The following is an 18798-nucleotide window of genomic DNA, read 5'->3' on the forward strand; positions in this document are numbered from 1 at the left end:
TCAATCTGGACAAACCCTAATCATGGCAGAATAGGTTTCTCCATTATTTACACTCAAACACGTGCATTGGCTTTCAATTATTTGTGGTCATCTAATTTATTTGACACTATAATTAGTATCAATAATCCTTGATATGATTTTTGATATTTTGGTCTAATGCAGGACAGGTAAGCCCTCTCTCTCTCTAATATTTCTAGTTTGAAGTTTCACAATTCATAATTTGGTTTATTTTTGTTCATTTTTGCCTAATCCCGTGCCATTCTTTCTATTTTACGAATATATAATCTTTCTCTTTTTTTGTTTGGTTTAAATCAATTTTTTGGAGTGCTAATGAGTTTTATATATATATATATATATATATATATATATATATATATATATCTGTGTGTGTGTGTATGGCGTAAAAATTACCTTATATATAATTTCTCTCTTTTTATCTTTCAGAGTGCTAATTCATTTTTACAAAATTGCTAGTGGGAAATCTTGCAGGTGAAGCGTATTTGTGGATTGTGTCTTTCTGTCCATTTATAAGGTGATTATTTTGTTAAGTTTAATTTCTTGCCTTCACTTATATGTTTCATTGGATGTGTGTGTGACCATATTTTTCTGATACCTCATTTATGGATATTAATTTTGATCAAATATCAACAGTTTAGATGTTTTCATACCTAATTTCTTTGTCATTTACCTTGCTATCAGAATATTTACTTGCTAATCCCAACTTCTATCCAAGATCTCTGTACAAGTCTGGCTCTGAAAACTGTTAATGTTAAATGAAGCTAGATAGATTAACTGAAAATGGTATGTGCAAACTGAAGTGCCAATTTATCCAAATTATCATGGATAAAGTTACTATAATCTGGACAAACCCTAACCATGGAAAAATAGGTTTTATCAGATCCCATATCTCTCTCCCCTTTATGTATATTATGATTCCAAGGTGTTTTTTTGTTCTGCATCTAAAATCGCCATTTACTTACATTGCAGATGAAGAAGTCGTTCTTGAAGCCGCCCTAGGTTTTCCTCAGGTTAGATATTACAAGCCTTATCCATGCTCCTTTATTTTCTTTGAAAGAGTATGATGGTGAAGAGTGAGATATAAAATATGGATTTGAATTCTTTTGATTTCTGATATCTTCTTATGTTTGGAGTTTGTGTAATTAACAGGAAAGCTGTTTAGTTACTAGAAAATGGATAAGAAGAAAACCCTAACATCAATTACAGTGTAGGCTTTGGAGTTTGGGCTCAATTTAGGGATAACTATTTAATGCATAGAAAGCTTATTAATTCTAATTGCTCGATTGCTTATTCTTTTTTTTTTTTTTTTTGGACAGTGGCTGAAGAGAAAACCTGTGAGCTCCAATTCAATGTTCGTTAAGAGGATTATATATTTGGTTAGTTTCCTATTTTTTATTTGAAAGCTTTTTTATTATTATTTATCAATGTTCGTTAAGAGGATTATATATTTGGTTAGTTTCCTATTTTTTATTTGAAAGTTTTTTTATTATTATTTATGAATTTCTTGTGCATGGGTTTAGATTTTGTTGTTTCTCATTTTGTATGCAAAAAATGGCATGAATAAGGGAATTTTTATTGAAATTTACAAATTTTAAAGTGAAAATTAATTTGATCTCAATCATATATAAAATTTTCGTATGGTCTGTTTGTGTATTTGGTAGTTGTTTTGGTCTTTGGTTATCTCTTGGTTTTTGACTTTCGCAAATGCAAATATGCACTGCTCATTTTTTTCTGCAAATCTGCATGCACCCTTCACTCCAAGGTTCAGATTTTACTTCTTTTTCGTGATTGGATTTAATTTTGTAGGTTTGTTCAACTTAAGTTTATAGGATTTTTGCACACGTTATTTTAGCTTCACTTCATGATTGTGTCTGTTTCTTTAGCTTCATTGTCTTATTTCAACATATCAAAATTATGTGTGTTTTCTTTTTGTTTCAATCTCTATTTATTTTTTATTTTGAGTTTTGAGTTTTATGTGGTTGTCAATGTCATAGTTGGAATGACTGTGTATGGGCATCTTATTACTCAGTATGGGCTTTTACATCATCTCTGTGGTCTTCTTGAATCTTTGGTGTCCTTAACCTTCAATCTCCCTCTATTTTTCGTTCCTATGTTTCAGTATCAGTCCTGAACAATCAAGCATCCAACCTATACAACAATCCAAGACTTCATCATCCTCGCTCTTCTCCACTAATCAATTATACAGGCGTGATTTGTTGTCCTTCAATAAATATTACTCTGAGTTTGTGCATGGGTTTCTGTTTAATGATATCATTTATGGGTTTCGGTATGAGATTGGGAGATGGAGGCAGAAGAGTAGATGATGAAAGTGGAATTAGTTGTGGTTTTTGGTATTCTTTTCTCTCTACAAATTTCTAATTTGATTTTTGATTCATCCCTACAAAATTTCAGGCCTGAATTCTTCCATCACAGCTGCTTAAGGGCATTGGGTATGGAAACTTCAGGTTTGCTCAATTTTAAACCTTAAACACAAGATTTACATTACATTTGATATGTTTATTTGCTTGGAACTATCGTGGTTTTGATTTCTGTCAAATAGCAAGCATTATGATTTTCAACTTCCTTGACGGCAACCTTTGTGCTTTAATTTTAAAAGACTGGATCATGATTGCTCTGTTCTGCACATGCTTGTTTCATTGGTGGATATGAAGTTCAGGATTCTTTGTAAGTGATTTAATTTCTTTCATATTCATTATAGGCTGAAATTTTCTGATCATGCACTTTGATTTATATAATTTTTGCGTTGCGTGTTGTTAGAGAGTAAAGCAAGGTGGAGAAGAAATCCATTTGCTTTTATCTGAAAAAAAATCTTTTTCTCTCGCAACCTGTGTGATTTTGATTATGATAATTTCCTCTCAAATGTTTTTTTCCTTTCATGATTTGATAGATAATGGTAACTCAACTAAGAAGTGATATTCTTGTTCAATTTGGAGCTATGAAGCACCGACACGGCTACAGGGTCGCCGTACTGGAGTCTGATGCGGCCCATTGCTGGGTGCAGCGGGCGACACCGCTGCCCGCGCGTTGGTACCGCGTTGGAATTTTGTTTGGGACTTGCGCCGAACCGGGCCGAATCGGATCATATCGGCTGAATATCAGTGTGTTTCGGTCGGAACAAGGAAATCGGCCGGTAAGGGAAAAAAAAAAAACCTTAAACACGTTAGTGAGTTGTTCTTCGTCTTCTTCTTCTTTGCTTCGTCTTCTTGAGTGAGTTCTGTTCTGTTTCTTTTTTCCTTTTGATAAGAATAGCTTAAAAGCTTTAAAGCTTATTTTGTTCCTTGTGGCTCTCACGCCTCTCTTACCAAACACGTGAGAGTCACATCTACCTCTTTTTTTTATTTTTTATTTATTTATGAGAAGCCTCATCTATTTTAATACCTTTGTCAATAAATCAAGTGTCAAAAACTTTATTATTATTATTTTTTTTTATAATTTAAAAAGCATGCTTAGCAATATATAAAATATAGAAATAAAAATATTTTTAATAATTTTTTAATCGCCGCACCCGCACCCTATTTTTTTCAAAAATTGCCAAGTCCCCCAAACAGCCGAAGCATATTCATCCACAAAGAATGAGCTATCGAACAAAAAGGTAATAGGTGATCCACAGATTCCGTATTACAACAGCACATACAACAACGATTCGCCAAAGGGCGACCACGAAGCATAAGGTTATCCAAGGTAAAAATCTAACCATAAGCTGCTGTCCACATGAAAAAAACCACCCTTTTAGAAACCTTAGCTTTCCAAATGCCCTTCCAAGTTAAAGTGGAAGGAGTTGCATTTCGAATCTTATGATAAAAAGACTGAATATTGAACTTCCCACTTCCATTGAGATCCCAACAAAGCCTGTCACACCCTCCACCCCTAGGAATTCGGGTTTGGATGAAATGAAGTAGGCAGTAGGAAGCCGCTAACTCCCAATCATTAAATTCCCTATAAAATCTTAAACACCACTCTATCATTATCACCCACTGGAGGGCTTAACATTACAGAAATACAAGCCTCTTTATTGGCTGAGCACAAAAATAACTAAGGATAAAGAATTTTAAGAGGAACATCCTCAATCCACTTATCATGCCAAAAAAGAATACGAGAACCATCCCCCACCACAAAAGAGAAATGCTTAGCAAAAGTATCCCACCCTTCACTAATACTCCGCCATAACCCACAACCATGAGCCCTTCTACAAGCCCTAGTGCACCAACCCCCTTTTCCCTTCCCATATTTCATGGCTATAACCCTTCGCCACAGATGAGTAGTTTCATTGCCATGTGGTGCGGACACCAGTTGTCCTGCATCACCATGCCTCCAAAGCCATTTCCCTAGTAGGGCCTGATTAAAAGATGCCAAATTCCGAATTCCCAAACCACCCATCTCACGTGGTAGGCAAACCTTATCTCAAGCTACCAAAGGATATTTGAAACACTCAACTAACAAACCCCACATGAAGTTCCTCTGAATGCGTTCCAATCTAGTCGCCACAGCTTTAGGGATAGTAAGTGAGTCTACCACCCTTTGACAAATAAAGCCGCTTCCAGCTTGAAAGCTTCTTTTCCATCCTCTCAAGGATCGGATTCCAAATAAAGGTTGTTTTATACAAGGTTTCCAATGGCATACCCAAGTAAATCATAGGCAAACTGCCCTCCCTACATTGAAGAATATTAGCCAAAGTTTAAATGTTACCTCCCCAACAGGGGCAATTTCATTTTTCCCCACATTCACCTTCAAACCAGTAAAAGCTTGGAAACAAGTCAAAACTAGCCTAATAGAAAGAATCTGCTCTCTAGAGGCATCATAGAAAAGAAAGGTATCATCAACAAATAATAGGTGAGAAATACAGATACCAGTAGAATTATGAAACACTGAATGAAACCTCCTTCCTCAATTTTCTTCAGGATACGACTTAAAACCTCCATGATCAAAAGAAAGAGAAGGGGAGACAAATGATCACCTTGTCTTAGACCTCTAGAGCTACCAAAGAAACCAACAGAAGATTCATTAACCAGAACTGAAAAGCGAACGGTAGTGACACAAGTCTTTAGCCATCTCATCCATCTACCCCCAAAGCCCATCCTCTCCAACAGATAAAATAAAGTGTCCCAATTCACATGATCATATGCTTTCTCAATGTCTTAACTTACACACCACCCCCGGAGTACAACATTTCAGTCTACTGTCTAAGCATTCATTAGCAATAAGCACTGAATCCAAAATCTGTTTGCCACCAACAAAAGAATTCTGTGACTCCGAAATAAGTTTATCCAGGACCCGCCTCAATCTATTTGCCAAAACCTTAGAAAAGAAGCATTCAGAGACAGTTCAAACTCTAAGCTATGGAAATGATCAAAAAAGGCCATGACATTTTTTTCCACTACACTCCAGCATTTTTGAAAAAATGCCATAGTGAAACCATCAGGACCTGGGGCTTTATCAACCTCCATCTCTTGAAGAACCTTTACCACTTCCTTCTTAGAAAAATCCCTCTCTAATTCAAGCCACTCTTCCTTTTCAATTCTAGCAAACTCTAATCCATCCATAGAAGGGTGCCAAGTATCTAACTCAGTATACAAACTCTAATAAAAATGGACCACTTTAGCCCGCACCTCTTCCTCATCCTCATAGAGGACACCATCCACCTCTATACCCCAAATATGATTAGTTCTTCTATGGGAGTTAGCTACTTGATGGAAGAAGCGAGTATTATTGTTCCCCTCCTTCACAAATAAGATCCGGGACTTTTGTCTCCAAGAAATCTCCTCCAAAGAGGCAAGATGTACAATTTCACCTTTAATCTGAATACGACAAGTTTGATCCTCCTGTGAAAGACCTGACAAGTCCTCCCTAGTATCCAAATCCAACAATTCAGATAAAAGGCATTTCTTCCTAAAGGCCAGATCCCCAAATTCCTCCTTATTACACTTTTTGAAGTCATCTTTAAGAGCTTTTAATTTACAAGCTAGAATAAAGCTTGGAGAACCTGAAAAACAATACCCATTTCACCATTGCCAAACCCTCCCTACAAAACTATTTTCTTTCAACCACATATTCTCAAACTTAAAGGCACTACGACCTTTATTGACACTACCCACCACCACCAGAAGAGGGCAATGATTAGAAACTACACGAGGGAGTACCCTTTGAGACATGTTTCCAAAGTGGTCTACCCAATCCACCAATGCTAAGGTTCTATCTATTCTTGACATACAATCCCTCCTCAAATCTCTAAACCAAGTGAACGAAGCCCCTTCAAGAGGTAAGTCCACAAGGTAATTATCCTCAATGAAGTCTGAAAAAACAAACATAGCCGGACTAAAAGCCTCACAACCAAATCTCTCACCTGGAAAAAGAATGGTATTAAAATCCCCAAACACACACCAAGCCGTATTCCACCTAGAGTGCATCCTTGTAAGCTCCTCCCATAGAGCACCCCGCTGACTATTATCATTAGGCCCATACACTCCTAAACAAGCCCATACAAAATCAACTTGTCTTTGTAGATAATTTATAATATGATGAATGGCCCTTGGTGTATCCGTGGGACCAATTTGATCATAACAAAACAATCACCCATCATAAATATATGATGAATGGCCCTTGGTGTAAATTATATTAAATATGCTTGAGTGGCTTTACAAAACTTTCTTTTTAGATGTTACTTAAATTTGAATTAAAAGTTCTTATGCTGGATGCAAAGTGTTTTGCTCTATCATCTATTGCTTCATGTTTACTACCTAATATGTGTAATTATTATAGGGAGCAAAACATGATCTCCCCTCCTTGACTTTTCCAGGCACATACCTCATTTCAAATGAATCATAATAAACAAAATCATGTGTTCTTTTCCTTCTCAGTGATTCTTCCCATAGAACTTTGTTGCCAATATTAAAACTGTGCAAAGAGATTATGTTTTTAATTCCAAGTTCCTTCATTATTTTTTATGTTTGCAGATATTAAGTGAAGCATATCAAGTTTTAAGTGATCCACTGCAAGGAGATGCTCATCATTGAGATGGACAAAATTACATACCTAGGTATGTTTTTATGCTTGCACTTGTGGAAATATTGTGAGTTTTCACATGCTCTTATTACTGCTCCTTTGTGTTTCATATTACTACTATAATGAAGTACAATAAGGATTCTACTATCTGAAAAATATTTGAATTTCAATTCCATTTCCTCTACTCGAGTTTCATGAAATGACTTTTTTTTTTTAACACAAATTTTGGTTTCATCTACAGCATTTATTATATTGTTAAACCAAACAAACCCACTCATCTTGCTAGAACTAATAGTTAAACACAAGATAAAATTGTCATAAACTTAACTATGATTACAATTAAAATAATAATGTTATTGGAAACACTTATAATAGAACAAGATTTTAGTTTATGAATTTGTCTTTAGCTACTTGAAATTTGTCAGATGAAAAGTTACATTCAATGATGCTTGGTATGCTGTTGAAATAATTGAAGCTGAATTTTGATCTTGGGTTTGAGACACAACCCTATATATGCAGACAATTTTTTACTCAAGAAAATATTTTTCTTATAAGAAAGCAGTATTACACTAAATAGTCTTATATTCCTTTTAGCTATTAGTATATGCTCTTTTAGGCTATTTGGATTTTAGTAATTCTGAATCATATGGACTGGTTGTGGAGGGGTATATTGAAACACTCTAAAATCTTGGGGGTTTAGTAAATATCCTTTCAAATCACAAGATTTCTTTAAGGGTTTGCATTTGTAAGTACTAATATTTTTATGTTTTATTTTCTCTATGAGTTGAAGGTTTGTAGTTTTTTGCAAGGGTTTACATTTTAGGATATTAATGATGGATAAGGTTTAAAGTTATAGTAGTCATTAATCTGAGCATCTGTTTGATATGAGTAGGATGTTTAAAATTTTATAATTTTCATCATGGTCCGTTTGTTATTTGCTTAGTCAAAGTCTTCTACAATTACTTATAAATTATGATGGATGAGGATAAGGGTTAGATTAATGTTGTAGCTACTACTTATCTTTCATATCCCAATGAATTTTAGTTACATAAAGGGAGGGAAGTGCATACAAATTGCAGTTCTTCATTAACGGGAGAGAATATATATTGATTCCTTTTAAATAAATTATACTTTTTAGATAATAATTTTATTATTTTGCAGTTAATTTTTTCAAGTGTAGATTAGGTGAATAACACTGAAGAATTCTGTTCTACCATCATGTATGAAGACAAAAGGGTCAACGCAAAATGCAATGGTGTAGCCCGTACCCTAGGTCAATGAGAATCTAATTTCCTTGGGAATTTCAAGATATTGTTGTGAAAGCTATATTAGTGGCTGTTGTATCTCTACTTATTGCTGCTTGAATGACATCTTTCTGTTGTATCTCTATTTACTGCTGATTGAATAACAACTTTAATTTGCGAAAGAGGTAGTGTTTGTAACTAATTTGGATGAATTTAGCAATAAAATTATCTCTGAAAATTGTTGAATCATTAAATTATAATAATCTCTAGCATTTATTATGAGTTTCTTCCTTTATAATTGTGAGACAAATTTTATGCTCTTGATATTTTTTCCACTTTGGCTCTTATTCTTTATGTCTGTTGTGCTCATTTGGAATATGAGTATCATCTTCTGTTCTAGATTATAGAGGAGAAAGAATATATGGTTTATTATGGGCTTGTATATTGGATCATTCTTTTCATTGGATTTGTGTTTGGACAACTTTCAGTGAGTTTGTTTGGGTGTGATGAACACATATTTCTCTCTTTTTTTCCACCTTTTCTATTAATATCAGTTTGTGTTTAATACATTGCAGTATTAAATTGTTTTTACTGATGTCTCTCTTACTATGGATTTCCATGTTGAGTGAAGGCTTAGTCATTGACAGCTTGGGAAAGGTTTGATATTGTGGGTCTTCTGAGGTAGAAGTCCAGTATCAGTTTTGGGCATATGGGGACAACCAAAGCTACAATGTACATAGATTATGAATCAGTCTTATGAGGTGATGTTAACAACAACTACACCTTTGTGCAAACGAAATCACAAAACTACAGGTATGAACTAAAGATTTTGAGCTAAATGATACAGCCTCCAGGTAACTTTTAGTTTTGTTTTTAAATTTTCGATTCCACTTATCTTTCAACCTTGCACTTGCTGTGCCACGACTACACAATTGAAGTGCTCATCACCAAGAGCTTCAACAACCTTGACATTGTCCTCTTTAGCAAACGGATTGGCCTGATGAATATGGAGAAAGCTACATTATGGACAACAGTACCTAATCTTTCTCCCTCTCTCTTAGGTATTGGAACACCAACGTTTCACATGTTTTCCTCTTGGCTTTTTAGTTCTGGCAGATTACTATTTTATTTGGTTTCTCAGTTTTATGAATTATATTTTTTTTGTTGGTTTCTTAATTCCCATGAGTGTTCAAAGAAATGCTTAAACTGAACTTTGGATTGGATGTGTGGAACCCAACTGTATATGCACATGCAATCTATTTACAGATTTCTTTGGATTTGGATGTGTAATTTTTATTTTTTTAAAATGTTGTGGCTTTATTTAAGTAATCATTTTAAAAGGCTGAAGATGATGCTACAATCTATGACTTCACGACTTAAAATTACTTTTATCTGAATATATAAAACAAAAATGGGAATGATATGTAATAGCACTCTAATGCCTTGCTTTGGATATCACCTTATAATGTTAGTTTCTGTCTAAAAATTTCTTATTGATTAGATGTGTTGAACACTTATTTTATATGTATGTGCAATTGACCTATGTAAGCTCTACATACATATTCATATTTGTATATTCCTTTTGTGTTTGTCAATTGGTTTTATGTGTGACCTTGGGTCCTTGCTATCAAATTGTTAATATGTGGTTGATTGGATGTGCAGTTGACCACAAGCACTTGCATGCCTTAAAATCAAATCCATCATCTGGTATGGTTGTGCATATTCTACCTCCTACTCTTGATAATGTCCTCTTTGAATTTATCAATCTTTGAAGTCTATATAGTTACATGATAAATTATTTCATCTTGGGGTCTTTCACATATTAATTCCCCAGAACCATTATTTTTATCCATAAATTTAGCCATTAATGCAAATTGTTGATTGGCTTCTGAAAGGTTAGGCCTAACAAGTTTTCTGGTTTTTTTTTTTTTGGCTTTTAGCATGATTTTACTAACAATTTTGTTAGTTGACAAGTTTTGCAAACTATTTTGTTATGTAATATCTTGAATCTATGAGACTCAAGCTCAACGAAGGAACTCGAGTTTCAAGGACTTGAGTTCTAAGGTGGCAAAAGCTGATGTGGATAACTAATCCACATGGAACTCGAACTTCTAAGACTTGTGTTTTGTAGAACTCATCCCTTTTTTAAACTATTTTTGGGTTAACTCTTTTGGAGTCTAGCCCACAAAATGTGGCTAAAGGAAGGAAAATCCATGGGCCAACCCCATCATCTGCCCCTTAGGAACCTATGGAAGCACACACTAGAGTAAGAGGCAAAAACTAATTGGTAGATTATTCGATCAACGCTTCTCTTCTTTCTCCTCTCTCCTCTCTCTCTCTTTCTCTCTCATCCTCCTTCGTTCTTCTCAGGAACCCATCCTCTCTCTCTTTCTCTCACATCGTTGTCCTCCGTTTTTCGTACGAACCCATCAACGTCCACACCAATGAGCGCAAACGACAGAGCTGAATTTTTATTGTTGGTGTGTTGATTTTTTTAATTAGTCGGCAGAGCTGGGGTGAGAGAGATTGAAGGAACTCGAGTCTCTAAGACTCGAGTCTCCTTTGTCTCCATTCCCATCTAAGACAATATCTTCCCCAGCATCAGTAAGAGATTAAAACTAAATAGAGAGATTTGTTTTCTCTCTTTTCACCTCCAGTTCAATTGAAGAAATAAGCGTTAGATATTTCTATGAGAAGAGATGAGATGGACGGTGGTGGAAACTTACAACCCACTTACAGTAGAGGGAAGGGCTGCAGAGCTTGCATGATTAAAGCCCTCATCAGTCATCACTGATATCTCTCTTTGTTTTTGTTTTTCTTTTTGTTTTAATATTATGTCCTTATGTTTTCTCTTTTTGTATTTACTAGATTGAATTTGTTAGTTTTTCATTGGTGCAGATGTTGAGGAGTTTTATACTTGATTTTCTCCTCTTTGTTTGTTTGTTTTTTAGGAGATTGCTTTTGTTTTGTAAATTTGATTTTTTTTTTTTTTTTTTTTTGAATTTTGTGTAGGCATTGATCTGAGCCTTTAATTTTGGATATAAATTCAAAATTTGTAATTCATAAGGAAGTTTAAGATTATGATTCTCTACAAATTTCTAATTTATCATTGAGAGTGAATTGTGGTTTCAAGGAATTTGGGTCTGTTTTAGAAGTGGCTTGGTATTTTGAATGCCTATTTGGAAAAGAATTATGGGTATATGAATGTGTGAGGTGATAGATAGGAGATTTTCATTACTCTAGTGTTTTCGTATTTAACTTTGGAAGAAATTTTCAGGTTTTGTGAATGAGAGGGTTTTATGTAGTAGAAAGGAGTTGAATTGAATCAAAATGTCATGTTTTGTGAATGAGAGGGTTTTATGTAGTAGAAAGGGGATGAATTGAATCATAATTTCGTTTTGAGATTTTGTATTTGAAAGTTTAGGGGAAAACACTTACAAAGAATTTTTTTTTTTTTTAAAGTTTATGGGAAACTAAGAAGCGGTTATCAAAAAAAAAAAAAAAAATTTTTTATGCATTATATATTGTGGTGGGTTTGTGCATTGAGATTAGAGTTTGGGATTTTCTCTATAAATATGAAATTTATCATTGAGAACTAATTCATGGGTTTAGTGAATTTGGGTTTGATTTAAAGGTTGCTTGGTGTTTTTGATTGTCAATTTGGAGATTTTTACTTATTTGGTAGACTATTTATGGTTGTAATATGGGTATTGAACCTGAACTTAGTCTTAACATTTTGGTATTTAGCTTTGGAAGACAACTTCAAGTTATGTGAATGAGAGGTTCAGGAAACTGAAGGTAAAATGATTGATGGGTCGTTGGGATTATATGCTAGGAGTTATGGATTGTTGCAACAACAGATTCATAACGGTTTTCTGCAGACTACTTAAGTAACACTGATACTAGTGGTTTTTGGGTCCAGTTTGGCACTTTTGTTTACTAATTTTTGTTCTTCTAATCCAAAGATTTTGTATAATGTTCTAAATATATTATAGATTTCTAGGTGTCAATGTCAGTTCCTTATTGTTGGGTTCTTTTAGATTTTACCCATAAGATAATTGTGGACAAGCTGAGTTTTCCATGTTTGAAAGATTTAATCTTCATCAAATTATATAGAGGCTTAAAAAATTATATTTTTATTTTTGATTTGGGTCTTTCATATGATTTAGTTTTTGCCATTTTGGTTGGTTTTGATTTTGGTGATTGGGTTAGATTTAGACTTAAGGTTTTGATTTAAAATTGGTTTTCAAAAGGCTTATGTTGTTAGTCATTTGCCATTAGAAGGGTTTTGATTTAAAATTGGTTTTCAAAAGGCTTATGTTGTTAGTCATTGATTTAGAAGGGTTTTACATCTTAGGTCTCACTCTCTTTTCATTGTTTAGGATTGTGCTTGATTCATGATTTCTCTCTCAATTGTCTATGCTTCTTTCTGATAAAATTGTTTGTTTTATGCTCTTCTAGGCTATGGTTATCATTAGTTGAGATAAATTTTAAAGAAATGAGGGTGCTATTATGTCTCATACATAATAGAATTAAACTTATCCTATAAGATTAGATTGTTACTGAAATTTTTATTTCTATGATTGATTATTGACCACAATAATTCATTTCTTTTGTGCCCTATATGGGGGGCAATTTTTTCTTCATATTGACGGTTGATTTTGAGATAACTGGTAATAATACATTTATTTGTTTAATGACAGCCATACTTTGATTTCAAAATATCAGAGGGGAAGTTTGAAAGAATCAGAGAGCTTTATGAGAAACTTTTGGACAAACTAAAGCACTTGAAGGTATGGATAAACTATACAAAGTTGTTTGCACCTGAACAAAATAGAACACTCGAATTTCTCAAATTGGAATTTCTCAAATCGGTGTACTGTTTTAAGAGATTTTAACTTCTATTAATAGTCATGTATTATTTAACATTCTCTTTGTATGTAGTCTTTATGTTGATCTAACTTTTCTTTATTTTTATTTTATTGAATTACATTTTTGTTATTTGAAGAAATCAAAATCAACCAAATCTAGAAGTTAGAGACGCTTCAATGCAGAAATTCTCGAGCTTTTTGGAATTCTTCTATGCGTGTGTCCTTTATGAAGAAGGAAAAGATTGGGGTTTCGTTAAATGCTTGTAGCATTTGTATACATATTTTACAGATGGATTTTTTGTGGCTCAGAACCAAATTTGATATCGCTAAGATCTTAATAGCAAATTCTTTCGTCTGAATGTGTGTATGTATAGATACATATATATATATACACATACATACATACATACATACATACATAAATACATACATATATATATATATATATATATATCTGTGTGTGTATATATTTATATATCCCCTTTGGTGTTTTGGTGGCTTCCATTTGAACCATTCATTTTCCACTTTTATCTAAATCAAAAACTTCAATTAATCCTCCACCCAAAACACCAAAGGGGAATCTAGATTGATAGGTTGCAATGTATTGCGCACATGGATTAAGATGTTAGAAAGCTTCAAGTTGTCTCCTCAACAAAGGATTCAAAGATGTGATTCTCTTTGGAAGATTGATTTTATGTTTTCTAATTATTTGTTTTATAAGTTATCATACAAATGTACTATCAACTTTTTTTATTTTTTGTTTTTAACGTTTTATTATTTTTTTTAAAAAATTACTATAAATACAATAAACTATGCCACTCGTTCCCCACTTCAATTTTAACTCTTCACTTCATACGCACTGCTCCTCTCTCTCTGATAAAACCCTAAACAGCTGCTATCTCTCTTCAGCTCAGCCTCTCTTTATCCCTCTCTCTCCCTAACCTTAGCAACAACGAAATGCCGCCTCCTTCCTAAACAGAAAAATTTACTACTATCTTGCTCTGCCTACTTCCTTCTTCCTAAACTTCCACCTCTGTTTTATTCAAACCCTATGTTTATTTGCATAACTTTCAATGGGTAATATTTTTGTTACATCCTGAAGAATGTTACATCCTACAGGAGGTTTGTCTTTCTCTTAGAAAAGTATTTGGAAGCCCAAAGTCCCAACTAGAGTAGGTTTCATTTTAAGAACAGTAGCACTGGGGAGAATCCTAACTACGGATAATTTGAGGAAACAAAGGAATAAAGTTGTTGATTGGTATTGTATGTGCCAGACATGAAGAGAAACTACAGAAAATTTGCTTCTTCATTGTGACATTGCCGGCGAACTATAAGATATGGTTTTCAGTCTCTTTGGAGTTTAATGGGTTATGCATTGTGGTGTAGTTGAGCTTTAAGCAAGTTGGCCGGGCCAGTTTGGTCAACATCAATAGTATAGAGATTTGGAGGGCATTGCCTCGTTGTCTCATGTGGTGCATTTGGAGAGAGAGAAATCCCAGGAGCATTGAAGGGTGTGAAATATCTGTTTTATACCTGAAACTATTATCGTTCAAATCTTTATTTTAGAGGATGAATGTTTTAGAACTTTTTTCTTTGTCAATTTACTTAGATGGTTGATTGTTGTAATTTTAAATCTCAATTGTTGGTGTACCTCTTGTATACTTCCCATGTACATGGATTAAGCCCCTTTTGTGCTTTTTAATGAATTGTTTACTTATGATAAAATAAAATGCCATATGAATTTTCAAGAAAATGCTATATTGTTTTATTAGAATTTAGTGCTTTATTTTTCTTACAGTAAAGTTCTTCTTTCCATGATAAATTCATAAAGATTTATACCTCATAATTATGAAAAATCGACAATTTGGAAATATTGGTTCATGGATAAATATAGATTTTGGAGGATTATCATTACAAAAATCATGCAACAATATAAATTCAATATTGCACATGTTGCATGTGTGAGTGAACCGAGACGATCAGTCTGATTTGAGTTTGGCCCTGTGCATTATAGCATCCTGGCATGTGAGATGCTTAAATGGGTGGTTGCTTAAATGATCTGAGTTTGGCCCTTTATTTGTAAACTTTTGGGTGCAAATTATAGGAGTTTTTGCGCATGCTGTACTTTGACTTTACTGCCGGATTTTTCTATTTGTAGGGCCACCAATTAAACGCAGAAAGCAACACAGGAGAAAGCATTTTCAAAACCAAGAACCATGTCTCATGAGACGTGTCTATTTCATAAATATGAAATGGCAGGCAGCAATAAAAGTTGATAAGAAACAAATTCACTTGGGAACTGTTGGTTCGCAAGAAGAGGCTGCGCTTTTGTATGAGGTAGTTCTCCGAATTCATCTTTCTTTCTTTTTTTATTTGTTCTTTTTTAATTGAAAAAATGGGTAGGAGGGGTGACAAAAGGTGGCTTCCCTACCTGAGCATGACCATATTTTTATTTGCAGGAAGCCTAATAATAAAAAAGTAACTTTTCTCAGTTAGGAACAAGACGGTAACTTTCCTCAGTTAGGAACAAGATGGTATCTTTTCAGAATCCTTTTTTGTACCTCACCTCATCTTGCTGAAGTTTTCTATATTTTCTGGTTGTCAGTGACATTTTGTCATGTTAGCGACATGGCTGAAAGTATTATTTTCTAATTTCAGTCTCATTCTTAAAACTTCCTTTCTCAACTTATTGATCAGTCGATAAAAAAATTTGCAGTTAGCGTGAGTTGTGGCCTGTCAACTAGTAGGGTTCAGTGATTTATGGTAATGTGAAAAATAGTTAGTGATATATTTTCCTTATGAGACATCATTCTGGCCTTTACAATTCAAAGGAGCTCATGGTGAAAAAATTAGAAGTCCACTAGATCAATTACTAATGTGTCTCACTTATTCTATTTACTTGTTGCCTGTATATTTTTCTAGTTTCTGTACAAACTATTATTATGAGTTTTTATTTACCTATTATTTTATATGGAAATACAAATATCAAAAAGATGTTGATGTATTTAGAGCTGTTGTCCCTTTTGAGAAGTGCGAAAGGTATGTGGGAAGTGCTAGTGTCCAATGAATAGTATCAAACTTCTTAAGGGAGATTTCAGTCTTCCATTGGCTATTACAAGTCAGAAAACCATGACCCCTTCTTGTGCAATTAGCTGAACAAATCTCAAGTCTTTATTTTTTTCTTGGTCTTTGTTGCACTTCCACTCAACTCAACTATGCCTGAATACCGTTTACATTGGGGTCAGCTCTATGGATCCTTATCAACTGATTGGAATACTTGTTGCATGTTTGCCTTAAACCAAAACCTATTGATTCCTTTGTATATTTTAAGTGATTTTATATAAGAAGTTAATCTGTTTTTTTCAATTTTTGTTTCTAGACAAATGCCAGTTGATTGGAGCTGAAATCTGAAAAATATGAAAAAGAGACTCCAATAATAATCATAGAGTTTATAATTTATTTTTCTTTCTTTTTTCTAACTGAAGTTGGTTAAGGAGTTCATCTTACTAACTAAAGAGATTAAACCTATATATGCCTGTTTTCCCTTCTCTTTTGACAACACATGAAGGAAATCTGTGTTGACCAAAATATCCATTAAAAGGAACTAGGTAAATAAAGTACCTTCCCTCATCATATTAGCATTGTACAAAGACCCCTGAAATTATCACTCAATGACTCCAAAGCAAAAATATGTTACTTATTTATCTCACTCACATCTTAAGAAGCTTCGTCTCTCCCTGCTTTGAAATTGATAAATTTCCTTACTTTTCCATCGGTCTGAAAATGTGATATATATATGTAAAACACCAATTTGATACAAAAAGAGCAAGTGCATTGGAAGCTGCAAATTAGTAGAATCGCATACAAATCGTTCAAGCAGAAACACCAGTTTTCTCATGTAATCAACAATTTTTTTTTTTTTTTTGATAGGTGTAATCAACTATTACATATTAATGGTAGTCTTTGCCATTTTCCTATGTGCTAAAATCTATAGGCTAAGAGGAAAATGAGATAATTTGTTACTGATGATTTGGGTAAGCAAGCATTATCTGTCAAAATTGATTAAGGTGTGTTTAAACTTATTATTCTCTTTGTTTATATCCAAAGCTGCTCTCATGCGCGGGAGGGAACCCAACTTTGAGCTTTCTGAGGAGGAAAAGCAAGAACTTAGGAAATTCAAGTGGGAAGAATTCTTGGCAATAACTTGTCATGCAATTACTAGGAAAAGTAATCATTCCTTACTAGAATTGGTCATAATTATCTTCAAGTGTGTGTCCCTTGGATCTTTAATTGGTTTCCTTACTGTATAAAAAATTTCAGAATACAAGAGAAGGCTAGGGGCAGGATCACAGAGGTCTGAGTGTCCGTTTCAGAACAGCGACAGGGATGGCAAGCAAGAAGTCAATGGCCATTTGACCTCAGAAGATATGGAGTGGCAAGCAAGAAGTCAATGGTCATTCGACCTCAGAAGATATGGAGCCAGACACATCTGCCTCTTGAAAACTACATTCAAGAACGACACCGAATTTTCTAGTTCTAACAGTAAAGTTCTAGCTGATAGGCTCCAATTTTTGTTGTATAAAGGCCCACTCTAGGGTCAATCATGGTAGATTTCATTGTCTCATGGTAAGAAATTCTTCTTGCTTTAAACCAATAGAGGATTCCATATTGAATGCATCATAGTCATTAATCAGCATCATCTTCAATTGGATGAACCTGTGCGCAAATATAAATCTTTCTCCTGAAGTTGAAGCTTAAACTACATTCAAACTCATTATAAGCTGTTCACGTAGAAGCTTCTTGAGAAATTTGGTAGAGAAGTTATACTATTGGCAGTAATTTTTCTGCTATTTACATCATTGTATACTGAATTCATGCACTACCATTAGCGGTATGCAATTAATAATTTATAGATCAATGTGTGCAGATGTGAACATTCCATCTGGCTGATGATCAGTAATTTGAGGAAACTGCAACATGGAATTTCATAATTTGACTCTATTGGTCTGTTTGGATTGAGGGAGAGGAAGGGAGAGTAGAGTAGCTAACTTTACTCTACTCCCCTCTACTCCTCCTTCCCCCCTCTATCCAAACAGACTCTATTGCAGTATACTCTATAGCTGGAAGGGTTTTCATAACATTTTCTTGTATTACAAGCTATTGTGTTTAGCAAAATTGGCCCAATTTTACCTGATGTCCCTAAAGGAACTGGTGGCTTATGACAGGTAAGGGACTTTTGAGGGGGAGGGGAAGAGAGAGGACTTAGTGGAGATGGCTCATGGTAATCATATGTTTTCTTTAGAAGAAAAAAATATGTAGTTTTTTTTAAATTAGCAACCAAACAGGCAGCTAGGATCAAATCCAATATTCTCAAATTTCGATGTATAAAAAAAAAAAAAAAAAAAATGCAATAAAAAAATAGGTAAAATCATATGTCTAATATGATAATTGTAAAATGGAACTAGGTACAAGCTCTTTGAAAAATAGGTATGCTCCATAAGAGATGCATAGTTGCCCCATGCCCGTTGTGTTGTGTACAAGAGATGTTAGGAATTTTGGACCGGGCAAACCCAATGAGCTAGGCCCAGTCTAATCTTTAAGCAAGAGTTGTCTCCCTTGGTTTCCTATATGTCATCCATAACTTC

General features: G+C 34.1%; 1 protein-coding gene across 1 annotated transcript; it reads left to right on the plus strand.

Moving 5' to 3' along the window:
- Positions 1 to 472: 472 nt before the first annotated feature.
- LOC142619204 (uncharacterized) lies at positions 473 to 17830 on the plus strand. Its single transcript, XM_075792274.1, has 15 exons — positions 473 to 532; positions 988 to 1028; positions 1335 to 1394; positions 2138 to 2224; positions 2431 to 2483; positions 2579 to 2703; positions 2927 to 3169; positions 6990 to 7072; positions 8914 to 9095; positions 9221 to 9315; positions 12986 to 13075; positions 15312 to 15490; positions 15613 to 15687; positions 17261 to 17380; positions 17474 to 17830. The coding sequence occupies exons 9-12, from the start codon at positions 9026 to 9028 to the stop codon at positions 15378 to 15380; spliced, it is 324 nt and encodes a 107-aa protein (XP_075648389.1). The 5' UTR covers positions 473 to 532; positions 988 to 1028; positions 1335 to 1394; positions 2138 to 2224; positions 2431 to 2483; positions 2579 to 2703; positions 2927 to 3169; positions 6990 to 7072; positions 8914 to 9025; the 3' UTR covers positions 15381 to 15490; positions 15613 to 15687; positions 17261 to 17380; positions 17474 to 17830.
- The last annotated feature ends 968 nt before the right edge of the window (positions 17831 to 18798 follow it).

The sequence above is a fragment of the Castanea sativa genome, chromosome 12 (assembly GCF_040712315.1).
Source record: "Castanea sativa cultivar Marrone di Chiusa Pesio chromosome 12, ASM4071231v1".
NCBI lineage: Eukaryota > Viridiplantae > Streptophyta > Magnoliopsida > Fagales > Fagaceae > Castanea > Castanea sativa.

Excerpts from the sequence above, each read along its gene's own strand:
- LOC142619204 (XM_075792274.1), top strand. The coding sequence starts at position 9,026 with ATGAATCAGTCTTATGAGGTGATGTTAACAACAACTACACCTTTGTGC. Across the intron at positions 9,096-9,220 it reads ACGAAATCACAAAACTACAG|TGCTCATCACCAAGAGCTTC; the intron begins GTATGAACTAAA and ends ACACAATTGAAG. Across the intron at positions 13,076-15,311 it reads ACAAACTAAAGCACTTGAAG|GGCCACCAATTAAACGCAGA; the intron begins GTATGGATAAAC and ends TTCTATTTGTAG.